The following is a 22,530-nucleotide window of genomic DNA, read 5'->3' on the forward strand; positions in this document are numbered from 1 at the left end:
AACAGAAAAGAGAGATATGACTCGGGTTGTAACATTAGAAATAGATTTGGGGGGTTTCAAATCACCTCTCTCGGAGCTTAATCACATTTGACAGGGCTGTAGTGCGCAGGGACATCAAAGTAGATAGTGTTACAGAGCTCCCACAATATGAGGGACTTATGAGGGCATTCTGAGTCTCATATTTCCACCCTGCTCTACTCCTCATTTACATAAAAGCACTCAAACCATCATATCCAACCAAGAGTACAAAGCTGTAACAGACTCTCTTCCATTGGAAATGACTCTGACAGTTCTGAAGCTGCAGCGCCGATACAATAATCATGCAAGCTTGGCCCATCAGCATTTTAAAACATTAAATATAATCACATGCTGCAGCGAAACCCCCCACACCCCCAAACAAAATTATATTCAGGTAATTTCCCTCTACAACTCCAACGCCTACAGTTTCTACCCACAGTATTTATGGTGTCGGAGATCACTGAAGAAAACTATACCTACCACAAGTGTCGAATTGGCGTTGCTGCATGTAACACTGCCAACAAAGCCCCTCCATTGTCAAGAAACCAAATATTGTACTCTTCATCAAAAATCTGCATCGGTGCATATGAAAAAGAAACACGTTTGCTCGTTTCCTTAAACAACACCATCTGTTTAAGGTAGCCACTTGAAGTGTATCCATGGGTCTCACCTGTCTCCAGCTATTTCCTGCATCAGATGTTATAAACATCCCAAGGTTGCTGGAGGACAGTTCTGTTCCAATATTCCCTGAGTACAAAAACATGAATAATTTCAGTCAGTGAGTATTTACATAGCAAAGACTCACCATAGCTCATAACTCACCTTTGTGCACAATCAGCTGATAAAAATCATTCAGGAGCTATGCATGTTCTCATTTTCCACTGCAGGACACGTTTATGATTTAGCCCGACCTATCATCTCATTCAAAATATCAGATTTAGTCTGAGATGTTTTCCTATTTGATTTCAATGACATAAAGAGGGCACTGTTTAATTAATTTTATGTCAGCTGCAGGGCTAAAACATATTTACCTCAAAAACAAGGAATAATCCACTGTCCACAAATGTCTTGAGTCACACAACATTTCCCTATATTTTGCTTCGAAGGAGCCAGACTTGGATTTTTTTTTTTCTAAAGTGGTCCTGAGCAGTAAATTCAAAATGTTTACTGAAGTTATTTCAAAGTTATTCTACAACACTGGCTGCATATTTTCAGTCCAGTCTTTATAACTGACTCTTTTTTGTTAAACCACTCAACACTGACCCATCAGTCATTCAGGTATAAAACTCTATAGATGAACCAGTATTGTGTCTACACAACTAACTATCCAGTAAAGACCTGACACAGGACCTGAGAGATGCATCTGACCATTCATTTGATCCATCTACTGTTCACTGAAGCCTCATCAGAGGCTCATCTGTGGCAGCAGGTCTTATGAAATGATTAATCCAAATTTGAAAATTTTAGTTCAAATCATCCTCAATATGTATGGAGGAGGTCAGGAGAGAGGTAAAACAGTGTCTGTCTCATGGTTTGGGGCTACATTTCAGCCAGTTGGATCTTGTCACAACTGATGGAGTTATGAATGCAGAAAAGTACCAACAAATTTTGAGCTACCATAAAATACCATCTGGAAAGTGCCTGACTTGCAGTGGCTTCATTTTTCAGCATGACAATGATCCCAAACACACTGCCAATGCAGTAAAAGCATACCTGGATAGAAAACACATACAATGGAGCACTATCAGTTGTGGATTGGCCTCCTCATAGCCCGGACCTCAACATTATTGAAGCAGTGTGGGATCCTCTTGGCACACAATGGAACTAAAGGCAGCCAACATCCAAAGGAGAGCTTTGTCCTTCAAGAAGCCTGGAGAACTATTTCTAAAGACTACTTTAAGAAATTACAAGATAACTTTCCTAAAGGAGTTCAGGTCATGTTGAAGTACAAATGTGGTCATACCAAATACTGAGTTTCAAGCTTGTTAGAATTGTACAAACTATGTCTCTCTATACTTTATTTCCATCTATTTTTGCAGATATTTCAATAAATTGATGCACCTCTCTCCCATTCCCTCGTAAAATACAAAGAAATGAGGGGTGACTCAAGACTTTTGCACAGCACTGTAAATGCATGTCCTTTAGGCAACTCTACCTGTAGCCACGATGATTCCTGGTACAGACTTTTTGCTGGTGATGGGTCCGGATGTGTAAGGATTCTCTGACATCTCCAGATGAAGATGCAGAGAACAAAATGGCTGTCAACAAAACGGATTCAAACACAGCACAAGTTGAAACAATATATATCTCAGATCTTAACAGCAGCAATTATAATTAGCTTTGCTTTCAAACTATTCTTCTCACTGAGTGAAAAGTGCTAACATTTTCAGACACCATTTATAAAACAAAGATACTTTGTTCCTCTCATCTCCTCCGCCAAGAGGAAAAAAAGAAAATGGCTGAGAGGACACAGAGGGCATTTGAATTGTTTCATTCTAAAGCAAACAAGGCATGTAATTAAAATTCCCCAAGATGCACTGATAAAAATGGCAAAATTGATTCAAATCATTTCACTCATCTTCCTGACTAAAGCGTACCAAAAAACATCAATAAGGTTTTTCATACAGCTGAGGTTGGGGGGAGGGGAGGGGGGGGGGGGTGTCAGGAAGCAGAAGAGAGCATAGTGGTCATTTGTAAGACACACAGAAAGACTATAACCTGCTATTAACTGAATAAACATGATTTTAAATGGTCTCTAAAGAACATACTGACTGGATTAGGTGAACATCATACCTGCTGAAAAACAACAGTCACATAATGTAACTCAGTGTAATCTAACTTTCATTAGTCCTGTGTGACAACAGGAAGTAAATTGAGATTTCAGAGGTTAATGGAAAGTCTAGACCCCTAAAATTTAACGCAATGACACTCTGTGCCTTACACTGATAATAAGAATATTCCAGCAAAGCATCTTCTCAGCCATTCAGCAGACTAAAAAGATAAGTCGATGCTGAAGCTGGCACCTGGCCTGGTGCAAATATGGCTTTGACTCCAAGAACATCCAAACCACAGCTGATGAGGCTGAAACATTTGAGGAATGTTTCGTGTCATGGGCTTAATTTTGCATGAATAAGAGCATTCATTCACTCCTGCTCAAAGGCCCGAGCTCACCAGAACGCAGTGAAGGTTATTTCCAGCCACATCAGTGGCAGGAGCTGGCAGCAGGGACCATGTTTGTCCCTTGTTGTATGTGATGAAAGTCTTTATGTGGTTTTCCATCAGTTTGTTGGCAAGATACATGCCATTTATCCCCTCAACCTAAGAAGGAAAACAGCAAAAATATATTCATTACTGTCTAAGCCCTTTTCACATCTAGTTTAGAAAATTAATCTATAATTATTGACTCATCTTTTGAGCAGCAGTGGAAGCAGTCTGAAAAATTACTACACTCCAAAAAAAAAAAAAAAGACCTCTATTCAAGGATATTTCATGTTTTGAAATTTTAAGTGAAAGTACAGTATAATAAGCAAAATACACGTTTTATTGTTAATATTTCAAATCAGTAATAATATTTTAGTAGTAGAGCACATTAAAATACCTCAAACAAAATCTTAATCTGAAAAGGAATCTGTCAAATTGTATTATAAGGATGCTAATTGATTAAGGTTTCCTTTATAATGACAGCCTCATAAATTAACAGTTTTTCAGCATTATAACAGAAAAGGGAGCAAGTGGTGGAGTGCCAGCATTAGTCCATAAACAAGGCTAACCACACACCTTATAAAAGTCCACTAGTAGATTACCGGCAGGTCCTCTGCTGGTTCTCAGGTTCTCTAATGAAAGGATAAAGTAGACCCCGGGGGAGTCTGAGATATACAGGCTGTAAGTGTTGTTCTGATTCCACTCTTGGACAGCAGCAAATACTTGCTTCTCATCTGTACTGATAATATGCATGTCCTGTGGTAGGATGTGGGTGAGAGAAAAATGGACAGATGGAAAGAGAGAATGGGTGAGAATGACAGATGCAAGTGAGCAAACACAAAATCGTCTCAAAAGAGATGGCATTCATTAAAAGGCTTAAAACTGACATTTCCTCATTAAAGTTGAGTGACCTAAGTCTTAAAAGAAAACGCAACACGTGATTAAAAAAATTACAGTAATGCTTTTTTGTTGTTGTTAAATATCATACAATTTTTATGATCTAGTAGTTACTTTTGTTGCTCACCTTTGGCAGACAATATTTAGGTAATTTCATCCGCTTGAAGGATTCTCTCATGTAGGAGACAAAGTAGCTGGCTCGTCCTGACTTGGTTACCTTTGCAATGAAGCCAGAAAAGCTATGTCACTCTAATCAGATCACATAAACTGTACATATCTTTGTGTCAAGGAGATACATCATATTGGCAAGTTATTTTTTAAAGTAATAAAGAAAACATTTTTTTTTTTTTTTCGGTTTTGGTGCAGTGGTTTTTATTCACACATTCCCATTATAGTTGATGCTGTGGGTATGCCTTTTTCCCCACATAGAGAAGCCTGTGTAGACCCTTAGAAAATTAAAAAACAAACTGAAATGGGAGGTTTTTACAAGACATACAATACAGCGAAAAAGGTGCTGAAAGTAAAGTGAAGGTAGTTTTCATCAGTAACTAAAATGCAGTAAACAAAAGGAAAAAAAAAAAGTTTAAAAATCATCCTTTGCTTTTAAAACAGCACTCTTCTAGGTCCACTTGCACAGGTTTTCAAGGTACAAGGTTTTTGAAAGCATGTTGGTAAACTTCCCACATTACTTCTGTGGATTCAGGCTCTCTCTCACTGTTTCCTATGTCTTTGTGTGATCCTGGACTAAGTAGCCAAACCGTCTCCTAGTCACAAGGTAATTCATCTGTGACTCTGACTAGGTATGTCACCAGAATTGATATTTATGTTAACTTTCAATGCTAAAATGTTGAAAACACTGCAGAGAAATGGTTTATTTAAAGAGTTTCAGTCAGGTATCAGAATTCACCACAGGACAGAAACAGCATTACTAAAGGTTACAAATGATCTTCTTATGGCCTCTGACAACGGACTCATCTCTGTGCTTGTCCTGCTAGATCTCAATGCAGCATTTGATACTGTTGACCATAACATTTTATTACAGAGATTAGAGCATGCCACAGGCATTAAGGGTACTGTGCTGCAGTGGTTTGAATCATTTAAATCATATTTATCTAATAGACTTCAATTTGTTCGTGTAAATGGAGAGTCTTCTTCACACACTAAGGTTAATTATGGAGTTATGGAACTGGGACCAATTCTATTTACATTATATTTAAGCAGTATTAATAGAAGGCATAGCATACATTTTCATTGCTATGCAGATGATTGCCAGCTTTACCCATCCATGAAGCCAGATAACACACACCAATTCTTTAAACTGCAGGAATGTCTTAAAGACATAAAGACCTGGATGACCTCTAATTTCCTGCTTCTAAATTCAGATCAAACTGAAGTTCTTGTACTCAGCCCTACAAATCTTAGGGACATGGTGTCTAACCAGATACTTACTCTGGATAGCAATACTTGGGCCTCCAGTAACACTGTGAGGAATCTTTGAGTCATTTTTGACCAGGATATGTCCTTCAATGCACATATGAAACAAATATGTAGGATTACGTTCTTACATTTGTACAATATCTCTAATGTTAGAAACATCCTGCGATACTGAAAAAATAGTTCATGCGTTTATTATTTCTAGGCTGGACTTTCGCAATTCATTATTATCAGGCTGTCCTAAAAGCTCCCTGAAAAGCCTTCAGCTGATCCAAAATACTGCAGCGAGAGCACTGACAGGGACTAGAATGAGAGAGCAGATTTCTACCATATTGGCTTTTCTTCATTGCCCCCCTGTTAAATCCAGAATTGAATTTAAAATCCTTCTTCTCACATACAAGGTCTTAGTACTATAGTACCATATCACTACATAGTACTATAGTACCATATCACCCCATTAGAGCACTTCGCTTAGACTGCTGGCTTATTTGTGGTTCCCAAGGTATTTAAAAGTATAAATGGGAGGCAGAGCCTTCAAGTTCAGGCCCTTTTCTGTGGAACCTGCTCCCAGTTTGGATTCAGGAGGCAGACACCCTCTCTACTTTTAAGATTAGGCTTAAAACTCTCCCTTTTCATAAAGTATTTAGTTAAGGCTGGATCAGGTGACCCCTGAATCCTCCCTTAGTTACGCTGCAATAAGCCTAGGCTGCTGGGGGCTTCCAGTGATGCACTGAGTGCAGTGAGTGTTTCTTTCTCACTCACCTCTTTTCACTCTCTGTGTTTATACACCACTCTGTATTTAATCATTCACTATCATTAAGCTCTGGCTCTCTTCCACAGCATGTCTTTTGCCCTGTCTCCCTTCCCTCACCCCTAACCAGTCACAGCAGATAGCTGCCCCTCCCTGAGCCTGGTTCTGCCGAGGTTTCTTCCTGTTAAAAGGGAGTTTTTCCTTCCCACTGTAGCCAAGTGCTTGCTACTAGCGGGTCATCTGATTGTTGGAGTTTTCTCTGTATTATTATATGGTCTTTACCTTTACAATGTAAAACGCCTTGAGGCGACTGTTGTGATTTGGCACTAAATAAATAAAACTGGATGAACTGAATTGAAATGAGGACATGAAGGTGGTATATGAACACTGCTTCACACAGTGTTGAAAGCAGACAAAAATTAAGCACAACAGAAATTATTGTCATTATCACAATTAGTCTAAAACTAAGAGGCTCTGAAAATTGTGTTGGCTTTATCTACAGTGCTTCTTGGAGATCTTAATGCACTACCACTTTCCCTTCCACTTACAGGCAGAGCAACACTACTTGATTGCTTATTTTCTAATCAACTAGAAGGATGGTGTTTGTCCCCCAACACACTACATTAGGACTCTAATGGAATAATCTATCGAAAATCAATGAGCTGCATTTTCCCAGGCCACATTTTTGAGGATGTTGCACTTGGCTGTTCCTTCCCTCCCAAGAGACTTTGGAGGTGTTGAAGACTGCTTATTTCGTTGTAGCCCAATCGATAACCTCATTACTCTTTGTCAAGTTAAATCCAACTGCCCCAAGCAATGAAAGTCACAAGAAAGTCATCTGTGCCACCAGATCTCCGTGCAGACACTCCCTGTATGTCCAGTTACTTTCACCAGAATCTTCCTCGTGTCTGCCTCTGCCTTGACGGTCAATCTCATCTCAGCTAAATGCAATTTGGGCTTTTTATTGAATCACCATTTCTGAATCACACTGTGATTTTTTTTTTCCATACTGTTTCATTCTTACATTGCAGCCATTCCAATCAAGTCAGTGGATTAAATGTGTTGAAAGTGAAAACTAGGTCACTGCTAGCATTGCTGCTGCAATATGATATCATATCAAAAGATTAAATCTGTGGATAAATAAATTAAAATGAACAGCAAATATTTAGGGGTGTTTATTTAAAATCAAAGCAGCCACCGAAAACTACTATAATTTTATTTTTATTTTTCTGAAATTTAGTTAGAATAGCCAAGGATGACCAAAATGCATCAAGCCTGACCAGCAAGAGAAAAATGCATAGCTGTGAATAGAAATCAATGACATTGGAGGGCATTTGAAAATTAAATTTTCTAGTAATGACGCTGACTGTGGCTGTCTAATTGGAGTCAAAGTCAGAGTGAATGTTAATAAGGACACCAACCTGTCTATTCACAGTTCCTTTGCCGCACATTTTTCAGGCATGGAGTATGTCTGTGTGGAAACTCAAAGACTGAGCGTGCCTTGACATGAACGAGACAAAACATAATCAAAACACACATCGGGCCAGTGGGGAACAGGTGTGTTGGAGAAAGCTATTACATGGGTTTTGATGGAAAAGGATGAATTGGGTGCACACGAGAGCAAAATGAAAACAAACGACAATGAAAAGACAAGAAAATCAAAGATCACACAGACAGCAACCTTTGCGTGAAAAGATGAAGTTTAATCGAGAAAAGTAATCTATTACTATGCGAACCTGTGTGAAAACGTATTCATCCTGTACGACGAGTGAGTTGGTGTCTACATGTCCAGGAAAAAGGTACTGTCTGTTGCCTTCTGTGCATCGCTGGGCTCTGCACCTCACGTACTGAGCACCTGGAAAGAGGCAAAAGGAAATCAATCAGAAGTAGATTACAACCATTTATCTTCAAACAGTACTTTGTATGCACTGGAGCTGGTATACAGTATGTAAATCCAAAATCCACTCGACGTTCATCGCTCTGAAACAATTTTCAGCTTGTGTAATATTCAGCCACTGATACTAGTCACCGGATACTTTTTAAATCCAAATTAGATTCAAGACTATTAAAGTCAAAGCTGTGGCAGTGTTACACGACAGCGTAAAGTTCAAGATGTTATTGTGTCAGACTAGAAGAGGTTGTATGGTAATTCTGATACACATTTTCTCACCACAGGAGGGTTATGAGCATCATTTCTAATGCAGGAAACTCCTTTAATTGGTTTGACAGAATATGCCATGCTGTTTAGAAAGGGGAAGCTGAGGTTTGTCGGTGAAACACAGGGGGGAGATTAAGCAGAAGAAACATCCATCAGCCCACTAAAATTCTCCGTTTTTGTCAGGAGACACCTATTCTGCTTTACTAGACTTCAGGGACCAATCTGAACAGCAGAACAGGTCTCATCTTGCCCGTGACCTCACTCTAAATGAGAGGCAAGGGGTCCTGTGGGTCTTGCTACTGCAGCGAACTGGAGTGCAGTACTCACGGCCTTTTCCGATGCGCGTCTCGATGTGGACCACATCTGATTCTCTGTCCAGCCCCATTACCGCCCTTGAAAGAACAAGAGGGGGAGAAAATAAAGAGAAGCAGAAAAAAAGGTTGGTGGATATGAAAAGAAAAAAATGAAAAGAGGGAGAATAAAGGGGAGGCACAGAATAGTGCCACAGTTTTAGATGGACATCCCTATTCTGTGAAACCAATAACAATACGTTTTTATTTCCCGTAGATCAGTCAGTGTACAATCTGCGCTACCAGCGGCAATTAATCTCAATTCACCAAGGCATTAGTGGAGGAAACAACAAAAAAGGAGTGGTATGGGGTGGGGGGTGTTGACAAAACATCCCCTATTCCCATAAATATCTACCCTGGGAAATGTGTGTTGTTGTAAAATTGTAGGTGGCTGCAGGTTTATTTTGAAAAATAACTATTTGGCATAATGTGCATGAAGAAATAGTTTTCAAGAGCACAAATAATGCATTGTTTCGGGTGCTACTGCACCCGCTGTGCTTTTCTTATTTATCAAACATCTCACTCTTCATGCATGTGGAGAGGATGTCCTCCAACCAATGTCCTTTCTTACCCAGCAAAAACAACAAAAAAAGGACAAAAAAAACCCCAAACCCACACTTGATTTGACACAAACCATGACAAACAGGGATAAACGGCCTCACATCAATATTCACTGCCTTGTGCCCGCACAGTCAAGATTACTAAATGACAGCAACAACAAAAACAGCATGTCATGTTTGTGCTATGGACAAAGAAACATATTCCTTGAGGTCTACGTGACATGGATACAATCAGTTTTGCGCTTCAGTGCTATGAGGGAGATCTGTTTTTGAATAGAAGTCACAGGATCCTTCTAAGACCATGGGGTTGTGAACACTGATTATGCAATAACAAATTACAGTCAATCACTGTACAAAAGATTAAACACATAAGGTCCACATAAGCTTACCAGTAGAATCTCCCTGGCATCACGTTGTCATGAACAAGCTGCCATTTCCTCCCAAAGTCCATCGAACTGTACAGCTGCAAGACAAAATTATCTGATCTTCATCACACTTAAAAGTTTCAGGAATAAGATGCTAATGATCTCCATGGCACAGCAGAAACACGTGAAAGCAAAATATTAAAAAAACCTTTGGCAACATACATCATTTTATTCACACTTTAAGGTTCACGGTAGATTTGCTCAGAAGATACCTTGCTGTCATGACTGTATGCCAGTATCCAGTTCTCCTGGGAAGGATGGAAGAGCAGACTCAGGATATTGAAGTTAATAAGATACTTCTCAAAGCTCGCCCCTTCATCCGAACTGATGAGAACAGCGCTCTCTACCTCTGGGTCACTAAGCATCATTATCTAAAGTAAAGAGGGCCAGATGATGTGGATAAATACAAAGAAAGGGAGAGAGAGGGAGAGAAAACAGCATTAGAAAATCTAACTTGATGCCAGGACCAAGCTTGTGAGACATAAAAGCAACTGGTTAAATGCTAACCTTCTGTTTGTTGGTAGGGCAGACATACAGGTAACTTAAAACTGTCCTTGAACCCACTTTGTCGTTGAGTTTGGTGTAGGTGCTCCCATAATCTGTGGATCTGGACACAAACAAAAAAAGAAATAAGTAAATAAAAAAAAAACAACATTTCATGTTTGATGAAAAAAATCCATTAGAGATAAATCTGAAAGCCCCATAGCAGAGTGTTGGGATGTTTTAGCCCATTAACTGCAAGTCACTTATTCTTTAGAAGACTGCCTCTCCAGAGTACACCATTCATTTTTAGATAGATTTTCTACCATTTGGGCAGCTTTTTGCTTTAAGGGATGAAAATCTAGTTGCAGAGTCTACTTCATGCTAATGTAAGTTTGTTGCTCCTGTAAAGTGCTGCATTAAAAACTAAACACTAAAACTACCATTCACCGTAGGAGCTCAAATTATAAAAGGACTAAATGTGTAATGTAATCAGAGAGGGTGGCAGTTGGTTAAAAAGCAGGGCTTTCAAGTAGTAACTGTAGAGCTAATTTTTTACAGAAATATGCTGGATAAAAAGTTAAAATTAATTACTGCTAAAAGTAACCCTGTGGCACTTTTAGCAACTAGTGAGTGGGTATCTACTGTATTTTGTTTGTTTGTTTGTTTGTTTGTTTGTTTGTTTGTATCTTAAGCTTCAGGCAGTGACGCCAAGTATTTTGAGTGCTAAGCAGCAAAACTTGGCTTTGAAAGCAAGATGCTGAGTCACATACAAATTTGCACAGTAGCGAACATACATATAAATAAATATAAATCAAAGTGAAAACATTTACTCTAACTAGCTGTAACATCTGCTTATTATTTTTAAAAACACAATATCAGTATTCACGCAAATATTTCAAAAACATTAATTTGCTGTGCAGACTGTGGAACTTAAAAATTGTGAATAACTTGGCAGCTCATGATTTGTGTTTTGAGAGGAAAGTTACAGCTGTGTGACTGCTCATTAACACAAATATCTAATCAGCTGATCACATAGCACGTAGGCATGTTCAAACTGAGCATCGGAATGGGGGGAAGAAAGGTGATTTAAGTGACTTTGAAAGTTGTATGGTTGTTGGTGCCAGATGGGCTGGTCTGAATATTTCAGAAGCTGCTTGGGTTTTCCCAGGGTAGGGCCAGACTTTTGGAGCGAACAACATGAAAGCATGGATTCATCATACCTTCTATCAACAGTTGAGGCTGGTGGTTGCATAATGGTGTGGGAGATCTTTTGTTGGAACACTTTGGGCCCCTCAGTACCAACTGAGCATTGTTTAAACACCACCCGGGTATTGCTGCTGACCACATCCATCCCTTAATGACCACAGTGTACCCATCTTCTGATGGCTGCTTTCAACAGAATAATACGCCATGTCACAAAGCCGAAATCATCTCAAACTGGTTTCTTGAACATGACAGTGAGCTCACTGTACTTAAATGGCATCCACAGTTAACAGATCTCGAACCAATAGCACACCTTTGGGAGATTCCTATTATGGATGTGCAGCCAGCAAATCTGCAGGGGTGGCTGAAGCTCAGGAGGTAAAGCGGGTTATGTACTAATCAGAAGGTCAATGGTTCAACCCCTGATTTCTCCAGCCTGTATGCTGTAGTCTCCTTGGGCAAGGTTCTGAACCACGAGTTGCGTGTGAATGTTAAAAGTGCCTAGGCTTGTATGAATGTGTGTGTGAATGAGGTTTGTAGGAAGAAAAGCATGTGAAGTGTTCAAATTGAGTAGAAAAGTGGTATATATTGTAAAAAACAGTTTATTTACCATAACTGCATGTTGTTATCATGTCAATATGGACCAAAATCTCTGAGGAATGTTTCCAGCAGAATTAAAGGAAGAAAGGTTAGTTTTCTCTTTAAGATCAACTTTCATTTAAATATCAATGCCTACCACAGGTTTGTTATTCAAAGAGGAACACTGTAGCCCATCTTGTGCTTGAGAGGGACCCACAAGTTTTTAATAGGATTTAGGACAGGTGAGGAAAAGGCCATGTCTTGATTAATTTTTGAGGCTTCCCTTGGCTAGCAGTGGAGTATTGTATGCATGTGATGGAGGATTTTCCTGCATAAAAGCCTTCTTAAATCCTGCAGACTTCTTCCAGTATCACAATTTGAAGAAAGTCTCTTCCAAAAACTTCACTGTGACTCTGGAATTCTTCAGTCCACTTTCAACCCCAAAAGGTCCAACTAGCCCTTAATTATAGCAGCGCTTACCAGTACCCCTCTTCCACCTCCACCCGGTGCACTTTGTGTTTAGTAATCCAGCCACGGCCCCATCCATCTGGCCCAAAAAGAGTCACTCTCATTTCATATTGTTTCTGTTCTGTCAGAACTGGAGGATAATGGGTTACCTATATTCTTCTGCAATTAATTTGTGCCTTTTGCCCATTTTTAACAAAACATTTAATTATTTGTTAGTTAATTAAAGAGGGTTTGCAGACATCTAAAACTCACTGTATACTTTTTGATATTCGTTATTTAAATCTCTTCATTGGCTCATTTTACCTGAAATAATTAAACCCGTCTAATAATTATGAATGCCTTAATAAACAGTGTGAATCACTTTAGCCCGCACCCTCTCATATCACACAAATATTACCTGAAAATTATAAACACCAACAAGCTTTTAGTTTTAAATGGTTTGGAGTTGGAAAAGGTGGATGGAAGTTGGAAAGTGGAAAATGATTATATGATGAATACTAACCTGCCTAGTTCTTGTGCAGGCAGTATAGTTATACAAGAATTGTATGTAATTTAGCAACAGTCTTGTAGCTTTAGGACTGAAATGGCACAAACAAGTATACAGGAGACAGGATACATATTATCACTGCTGACAAAATATTGTATTGTAGGTAACAAATGCATGCTGCATGAAAGCTGTGAAAAGAAGAAAGAACAGCTGAAATATAAAAAAAAAAGAAGCAGCAAAGGTGAAGCCACTGTCAAAGCAAATTAATACATTTCCCTCAATGATTAGTTTGCCAATAAAATGAATGGTAGGCTAGCATATGACATCACACTGTTTATTCTATTGATCAGCTACTGGTGCCAATAAACCCCAAGGAAACAGCAGAGAAAACCTCTATTCACACAGGATTGGTATTATCACTTCATTTGATTTAGAAATTTACCCAAAATAAGATGAGCAAAGTCTGTGATTTGCTTGAATTTAATAACATGTCTGGTAGCCAGCCACAGAACTAATGTTACTATAGACTGCCAAATAATAATTTGAGCTTGCCTTTTGTATGAATGGGTGTGCATGCTGTGTGGCAAAACGTTTTCCTGAATTTGTATCTAAAAAGCAGCAAAACATAAAGAGGCACAAAACAGGTGCCTATAAAAAGAGACATCACTGAGATGTCAATATGTGTTAGAGTATTGATGTCACAGTACTTCTGTGTAAGGTAAGGTAAGTAATTTGCAGTGGAATATGTACTTACAAATTACAAACATGGCACATTCACAAGGGATTAAGATTACAGATGACCTCTGCAATTTTTATAGATTACTAAAGATCCTCAGATAATATCAGTCTTGTGGGAAAGGAAGAAACACGATTGCTAACTAAAGTCGCTGCAAAATATTTTTTAATAGCTAGCTGTGCAATTATTTAATAAGGTAGGACATTTCTTGAACAAGCTTGTTTGGCTTCAGGAATACATGCAATGTACAGTCTTGAGCACAGCAAAAGTCTTGAGCCACCCCACATTTCTTTATATTTTGGTTCCAAGGAGCCAGATTTTCTCGTATTTTTTTTTTTTTTAAAGTGGGTTTGAGCAATAGTTCTCTAGGCTTTCTGAAGATTGGCTGCTTTTTGACTCTGGACTGAAAATCTTGACATTTTCAGTTTAGTCACTGTAATTGACTATTTACAGTGGAACTTATTTGTTGGTTGGTTAAGCCACTAAACACTGACCTGTGAATCATTTAAGCATAAAAAAGGCATCTAACTCAAGGATGACCAGTGTTGTGTCTACACATAACAGACAGCTTAGTAAAAAAAATATAATTTGTATCTTTAGGCACTTTGTTCCTAGCAGTCTGTTGCATAAACACATAATTTGTTCCCATTTCTTTAGCTGAATCTACTAACAAATGCCAAAGATAACACAGTTTGATAGACATAAAATAGTCTTTGTGCACCAACAAGGTGATTTGCAAAGAGCTATTAGATGAAAACTTGTCATCTCTCAGCATGCTGTGCAATGATTTTGCTTAAGAAAATTGAAGAAACTTGACAAGGGGAAAACAAAAGAAAAGTGTCGGGCCTAAAAAACATCTGCAAATGAACAGTATCTGAAAGTCACACCCTTAAGAAATAGGAAAAAGCAGAAACCTTACACAGGACCTCAGAGATACATCTGGCCCTTCAGTCGATCATCTACTGTTTGCCAAAGCTTAATCAGAATTGGTCTCAGTGGAAGGATGGCTGTCAAGAAGCCATTCTTCAGGAAGGAAAACAGGGAGAAAAGGCTGAGGTATTCCAAGTTACAGAAGAACTGGACCGGAAATCATTGGCAACAGTTCTTATCAAGAGATGAACCAAACTTCAAATTTTTGGTTCAAATCAATGTCAATATGTATGGAGAAGATCAGGCGAGACATACAACAGCAAGTGTCTACAGCCATCTGTAAAACACAATGCTTTGGGGCTGATTTTAGCCAGTAGTGTTTGGGATCTTGTCAAAATTGATGGAATTACAGAACACAGAAAAAGACCATCAGATTTTGATTCACCATGCAATACCATCTGGAAAGCGTCTGATTGGCAAAAACAAACACACTGCCAATGCAGTAAAAGCATACCTGGATAGAAAAAAAAAACATACAATGGAACACTATCAGTCATGGACTGGCCTCCTCAGAGCCCAGACCTCAACATTATTGAAGTACTGTAGTGTGGGATCAACATCCAAAGAAGAGCTTTGGAATGTTTTTCAAGGATCCTGGGGAACTATTCCTGAAGACTACTTAAAGAAATTACAAGAAAACTGACTAAGAGAGTTTTTTGAAGAGTGTGTTGAAGAATAAATGTGGTCATACCAAAATATTGATTTTCAAGTTTTGTAGACTGGTACAAACTCTGTTTTTGCCTATGTACCGTAATTTTATATATGTACAGGTGCTGGTCATAAAATTAGGATATCATGAAAAAGTTGATTTATTTCAGTAATTCCATTCCAAAAGTGAAACTTGTAACTTACAGTCATTCATTACACACAGCCTGATATATTTCAAATATTTGTTTCTTTTAATTTTGATGATTATAACTGACAACTAATGAAAACCCCAAATTCAATATCTCAGAAAATTAGATTACTTAAGACCATTACAAAAAAAAGGATTTTTAGAAATGTTGGCCAACTGAAAAGTATGAACATGAAAAGTATGAGCATGTACAGCACTCAATACTTAGTTGGGGCTCCTTTTACCTGAATTACTGCAGCAATGCGGCGTGGCATGGAGTCGATCAGCCTGTGGCACTGCTCAGGTGTTATGAGAGCCTGCTCTGATAGTGGCCTTCAGTTCTTCTGAATTGTTGGGTCTGGTGTATCACGTCTTTCTCTTCACAATACTCCATAGATTTTCTATGGGGATAAGGTCAGGCGAGTTTGCTGACCAATTGAGGGATACAGGGATACCATGGTCCTTAAACCAGGTACTGGTAGCTTTGGCACTGTATGCAGGTGTTAAGTCCTGTTGGAAAATGAAATCTGCATCTCCATAAAGTTGGTCAGCAGCAGGAAGCATGAAGTGCTCTAAAATTTCCTGGTACATGGCTGCGTTGACCTTGGACCTCAGAAAACACAGTGAACCAACATCAGCAGATGACATGGCACCCCAAACCATCACTGACTGTGGAAACTTTACACTGGACCTCAAGCAACGTGGGTTCTGTGCCTCTCCTCTCTTCCTCCAGACTCTGGGACCTTGATTTCCAAAGGAAATGCAAAATTTACTTTCATCAGAGGACATAACTTTGGAGCACTCAGCAGCAGTCCAGTCCTTTTTGTCTTTAGTCCAGGTGAGACGCTTCTGATGCTGCCTCTTGTTCAAGAGTGTCTTGAAACAAGGACTGCGACAGCTGAAACCCATGTCTTGCATACGTCTGTGCATGGTGGTTCTTGAAGCACTGACTCCAGCTGCAGTCCACTGTTTTTGAATCTCCCCCACATTTTTGAATGGGTTTGTTTCACAATCCTTTCCAAGGTGCGGTTATCCCTATTGCTTGTACACTTTTTTCTACCACATCTTTTCCTTCCCTTCGCCTCTCTATTAATGTGCTTGGACACAGAGCTCTGTGAACAGCCAGCCTCTTTAGCAATGACCTTTTGTGTCTTGCCCTCCTTGTGCGAGGTGTCAGTGGCCATCTTTTGGACAACTGTCAAGTCAGCAGTCTTCCCCATGATTGTGGAGCCTACAGAACTAGACTGAGAGACCATTTAAAGGCCTTTGCAGGTGTTTTGAGTTAATTAGCTGATTAGAGTGTGGCACCAGGTGTCTTCAATATTGAACCTTTTCACAATATTCTAATTTTCTGAGATACTGAATTTGGGGTTTTCATTAGTTGTCAGTTATAATCATCAAAATTAAAAGAAATAAACCTTTGGAATATATCAGTCTGTGTGTAATGAATGAATATACTATACAAGTTTCACTTTTTTGAATGGAATTACTGAAATAAATTAAGTTTTTCATGATATTCTAATTTTATGACCAGTACCTGTATGTACAGATTTCAATAAAGCGCTGCTTTTCCCATTTTCCTAGCAAAACAGAAAGAGATGAGGGGTGACTCAAGACTTTTGTATAGTATTATTGTTATGAAAAAAATTCCACAAGGTACCTTTAGCCTTTTGTGAATTTTAAGGAGAAATATGCCATCACTTTAAGGTGATGAATATTACACAAGGGCTAATTTGAAGACTCATGCTTTCTAAATCATTAAGGAAAGCTCAAACTTTAAAGCTTTTTGACAGCCAACAAGAAAATATGAATATCAAGAGAAGCATTATGAGTTAAACAGGTCTGGCAGATTTCTGCAGTGAAAAGGTTGGGATAATAATCAAGCAGTTCTCACTCGGAATCGAAATAATTTAAATTTGACAAAGACATCATGCAGATGAAACATCCATTCCCTGCATGTCAGGCAAGTCTCTGCAAGCTGATTTTCACGATACACTGACATGTAATAAAACCAGGTAGGAAATCAATTAATGAAGTTCAGGTATATGTTGGAAAATGTTCAGCAGTAATACACCATAAGCAAACATAGTATTTAGTATGCTTTGTTGTTGAAGAGCTAAAACATCCAGCACGGCTACAGTTCTTGAATATAACATTATTCTGAGTAATGGGCACATTGCAAGCTTACAGTATATGAGTAATAACTCTCCTTCCATACTGTTTGTACATTGAAGGCTGTGAAGAAGGAATTTTGAAGACATCCTTTCAAGTGCTGTGATGAAATCCCCTTTCATATAGCTTTTAATCTTAAATTAGAGTCAGAATTGGCTTTTATTCTCTGTGCTTTCAACTGATTTAGATATTTAGTTTCATCCTCTTTCATTAGGTTTTCTTTTCTGTAGGGAAAACCTAAAGTGCTCACATTATGCTTTTTGAGTTTCTCCCCTACCCTTTAGTCTGTTACATGGCTTTTTTTGTAAATGTAAAAGGTTTTCAAAGTAATAGAAGACAAATGTAGCTATTCTCTCCCACAGAAAATTTGTGCTTATGAACAGTTTGAAACACTTTTAGTCCAGGATTTTCTTCTCTTACTTATCTATGCCACTACATGGCACACTGTTATACTGCCCACATAGGGGCAAGTTTGGCACACCCTCAGACAAAATGGACAAAGCACTCCAAATTATCTGTTGTTGCTGAACACATGCATTCCCAGCAATTGAAGAACTGAAAAGCCAGTGGATTACTTTTGTTTTGGTGGCAATCTCCCCACAACAATAAGAAAATCCTTATAAGTTAAGTTCTAGCACTGTGCGCAGCTAGTGCAGTTACCATTATTGTTTTATTCATTTGTTTCTTCCCAACTCTCTTTGCACTTACATGCTATATTTTGCTGAATCCCCAATAAAGCTCCACATTTACATATTTTTTAGACTACAGAATGCACATGAAACAGCGACACAAATGCAGCCAGTTTAAACCAATGTAAACCAGCCTATACTTTGAAGCCACTTTTCAGCCTCCTACTATGAACATCTAAACAAACTATAGCAGCAATGCTTACAAATAAGCTAAAAACAGGAGTGACGCTGTGGGCTTGGCTATATTTACATGTAAAATTATCATAATGCAATTCAAATTAGGCTTAAGCTAAATCTTTTTGTTTACAGGCGACAGCTCTAATGTAGCAAGTGTTGCAACACTTGCGACTTGCTAGCTGACCAGTCAGACCAATCTTTTCTGAAGGGTGGTCTAAAAGAAATGGGAGATAAAGCAAAATTTATCAGACAGAGGATAAACAGGAGTGTCCCAGCGATGCGCAGTCTGAGAAAAGCAATGCTATTTTAGTAGCTAACACTAGCACATACAAGCATTTAAGGTGCAATATTCTGTTGCTGAAGTGAAAAAAAAAATTAGCTAAAAAAGTGATAGATACAGATTTATTGTGACAATGTGATAATGCGATATTATAAAGTGCATGTAAATGCTTGCATTTCATAAAACCACTATCCATAACAAGGGCAGATGTGTTCATAATCTCAGTTCTCATATTTTTTTCTCAGCACAAACCACGCTTCAGTTCTACCTGAGTGCCTCCAAATGTAATTTCACTGTATAATTGGATAGACACCCAGTGTCTGCTATCATTGTCTGTGCATTAACTTGAATCGTTCTGTTTGCTGTCGACATTGTTTTCAAAGCCTTACCCTAAACACATTTGTATTTGTGCTTAAGTACTCCTTTCAGCTGGCATATCGCTCTTTGATTGCAGAGGTGGAAGAAAGCCCCTTAAATGACGTTACTATATTGTGAGGTTTCTTGAACAGAAACGGCAGGCATTTCAAAACACAAAGGCACTTGATGCGTGTTTAGATGGCTTCTGTAAGTCACCCGTTGATCTGAGTGCTGCATTTTGCCACCAACAGAGGCCTGCAGCTGTAGACATAAATCATTTATTGTGTTATCACAGAAATCATTTACTCCCTTTTCTTTTCATAACATTCAAATCTCTGCTTTTCTAATACCCATACTAAGAACCTTCGTGCATCCCCTGAGGAACACTCTAATTTACTCGTGGTGCCATTGTTAAGCAGACACCTTGATGATGGAAGACCTCCTGTACACAATATGGGATTTCAAAATGTGTCAAGTCGGGTGTAAATCTTAGTGCCGCCTCTGGTGAAACAGATATTAATTTGAAACTCCATGCTTGGCGGACTGATGGTCTCTTTTTCACGTGTATTTCAGAATGAAATGAGTTCTCTGCAGGCTATGGCAGAGGTGAGAGAAAAGGCATATCAGAGGCTGGATTGGGCTCTATGGTATAATCCTTAATGAATTCCATTCTTATTTATGACCTGACAGGGCACTGTAACTCACCTCTCAATACATACTGAATGAAATTACTACAGCTACTGTATATAGCAGCAATTGCATGTCAATTGCTTCTGAAACAAAAGGTTACAGATGACAATCAATCAAAAACTCCATCACAAAGTTTCTAGGTCAGAGGAAAAGCACCACAGATCCAAACAAAGAATCCCTCAGATCAGTCTTGTGGTTTATCTTTCAGAAATAGCCTTGCTGATGATGGACAGAAAATAGGTTGGGCCTTCTCTAAAAGGCTGTTGTGGTGCTAGTTGTGTTATTTATGGAAGTGCAGGAAGCAAAAAGAGGATGGTTCATTCTGGATGCTTTATTAAAACATACTTTATATTGGCTTTGAGTGGAAACTTGATTGTTCATATCCTAGCCAGGAAGAATACTATAAATCATGCTTACAGTATACAGCACTCTATGAATATATTATTCTTGTTTTTTGGGCTTGTGCTTTTGCATTTTTATAAAATTCCTGCAATGATATCACAGTCTTTATATTGGTATGGATATGGAAAAATAGCCGAGATTAAAAAAGGAAAACTTACCTCCAGAGTGAGCTCTCAGTAACAGCCCCCAGGTTGAAGTCATAGAGCTTAGTCAAGATCAGGATAACCTACAAGGTAACAGCAACAGACATATTTAATTACAAGTCAAGATCTGCATTAGAAACCTTTGCCTCGCCAGCACACATTATCTGTCTCCACCTAATGACTTGGAATAAATACAGCATGTCCGCTACATTTCTTTACTAATAAATATCAGGCTCATACAGTATGTTATCCCAATGACAAGTGATCCTCATGTTGTCAGGAAATGTCAGTCTACTGGTGGCAGGATCTGAAAAAAAATCCATGTGGGCTGTCAAGAATTGTGTCTGTATCTCATGTGGAATGATACTTACATGACAGCAAACTCTGAACATAATTGTTCAGTGAACAATGAAAAGAAATGCAGTCAGTGGCTGCACTGCAACATCTTCTCTCATTTCCTTTTTCTTTTTTTTTTTTTTAACTTCATCCTTGCTTCTACCTTCAAAACATTTATGTCGTGTAGCTGCAAAAGCACCAACAGATCTCAAATGCTGATGGTACATGTTGTGTTATTTTACTTATTTTACTCATTGGAAGATGTCCAGTTTCAGTTTAAGCAGAACATTTATTCTCTGGAGATGGTTGGACAATGTGTTTCTGGGGAAACAAAAAATGCAGCCCATAAAAGCCTGTCAAGGCACAGAGGGCAGAGTGAAATGGTGTGCAAACGCATTATTGTCACTCCAATGGCATTATAAATGACTTCCCGTGGGGATGCTCATAACTCAGGATAGAAAGAGGGGTAGGGTAGAGAGCTTGGGGTAATGCATGAAGTGAGGGAGAAGGAATGGTAGATAATTACAATCAAAGACTGGAAACGTGACATAATAAGATGATTTTATTTTTTTTTAAATCCATGAAAGATAGGTCAAAAGCTCAATTACAGTGAGTTTAAATGTATTAACCTTATGGGACCCATGGAATAACTCATTAAACCATAAAAAGCCACACAAGACTCAGAGGAACAATGACATGCATCTAGGTCTGCTTTGAAAATGTTAAAAACCCAATTGACCCACAATTTAGCCATCAAATGGCCACTGTGCGTGGCTGGGACTATCTGCATTACAGGTTAATTAACCAATCACACAGTGAGATAAGCATTTGCATAACTAAATGCACCATGTCTGCAAGGTCCAACGCTGGAGTCGGAATCAATTTGGAGTACAGACTTAGTTAAATGGCTGTGATGTTAGTCCTAATTGCCTGCTTTGAAAAATAGATACAAGAGGAAAAACTCAGCCAAACTCTTGATCATTTGTCTCTTCACTTCTCTTTTGCTAACAACAATGACTCTGTGTCATGGGATATTATAAATACTACAAGGTAAATTGAATCTGGATTTGATTTTATCAGTGTCAAACTAGAGCAGTTCATTCTTAACCACGGGCATTCAAATATCCAGCATAGCAAATTAATTGAGTGAACAGCGAATAGATGTTCACACTTTCATGGGTTTCAATCACTTCTGCTATTCTGCGTGTGAATTCCAAATTAATCAAATGTACATAAATGTAGCCGAGGATGTGAAATAACCTTGAAAAAAAAAAATATAGTCAAAAATGGCAACGCTTGATAACAAAAAAGCCTCTCGGCACCCCGGCTGTAATTGCGAGTAGGAGCTCTCCCTTAACTGTTGTCAATGTGTTAGTGTGGTTGGCTCATTAACAAAAGCTGACCCACTGAAATGGGTCAGTGAAGATCTACCTCAGGGACCAACAGACTAGTGAGGCAGCTGACTGTTTGGATGATTTGTCCCTAAGTGGATACATCAAGAGTACATCACTGGAGACTGCATGTTCCCACATCTTCAACATTATTGATAGGCTGTGCATCTGTGACTCGTGTCAATAGGGAGCAAATATTATACATGCAAATTTTGAGACCAGTAGGGACAGCACATGCCTTGCACACCGGATGTGTGACTTAAACTATGAGAATGAAAGTGCATTAAACCCGAAACTCGGAGAGTTTGTGGTGCAGCCTTGCATTTATGTAAATACTGGGAACAAACAAACACAAAATGGCTTCCAGAATTATTTTGA

At 38.7% G+C, this 22,530-nt stretch overlaps 1 protein-coding gene across 1 annotated transcript in view; it reads right to left on the reverse strand.

Moving 5' to 3' along the window:
- sorcs3b (sortilin related VPS10 domain containing receptor 3b) overlaps positions 1 to 22,530 on the reverse strand; it is a 57,011-nt gene that overhangs the window by 17,534 nt on the left and 16,947 nt on the right. The window contains exons 2-13 of the mRNA XM_030747705.1: positions 20,441 to 20,508; positions 10,302 to 10,401; positions 10,007 to 10,165; positions 9,759 to 9,832; positions 8,787 to 8,851; positions 8,038 to 8,156; positions 4,244 to 4,333; positions 3,796 to 3,975; positions 3,190 to 3,336; positions 2,174 to 2,276; positions 689 to 765; positions 499 to 590 (exon numbers count right to left, since the gene is read on the reverse strand). Coding sequence (XP_030603565.1) covers positions 499 to 590; positions 689 to 765; positions 2,174 to 2,276; positions 3,190 to 3,336; positions 3,796 to 3,975; positions 4,244 to 4,333; positions 8,038 to 8,156; positions 8,787 to 8,851; positions 9,759 to 9,832; positions 10,007 to 10,165; positions 10,302 to 10,401; positions 20,441 to 20,508 — 1,274 coding nt within the window. The remainder of the gene's footprint in view (positions 1 to 498; positions 591 to 688; positions 766 to 2,173; positions 2,277 to 3,189; positions 3,337 to 3,795; positions 3,976 to 4,243; positions 4,334 to 8,037; positions 8,157 to 8,786; positions 8,852 to 9,758; positions 9,833 to 10,006; positions 10,166 to 10,301; positions 10,402 to 20,440; positions 20,509 to 22,530) is intronic.

Source organism: Archocentrus centrarchus, chromosome 15 (genome assembly GCF_007364275.1).
Source record: "Archocentrus centrarchus isolate MPI-CPG fArcCen1 chromosome 15, fArcCen1, whole genome shotgun sequence".
NCBI classification, from domain to species: domain Eukaryota; kingdom Metazoa; phylum Chordata; class Actinopteri; order Cichliformes; family Cichlidae; genus Archocentrus; species Archocentrus centrarchus.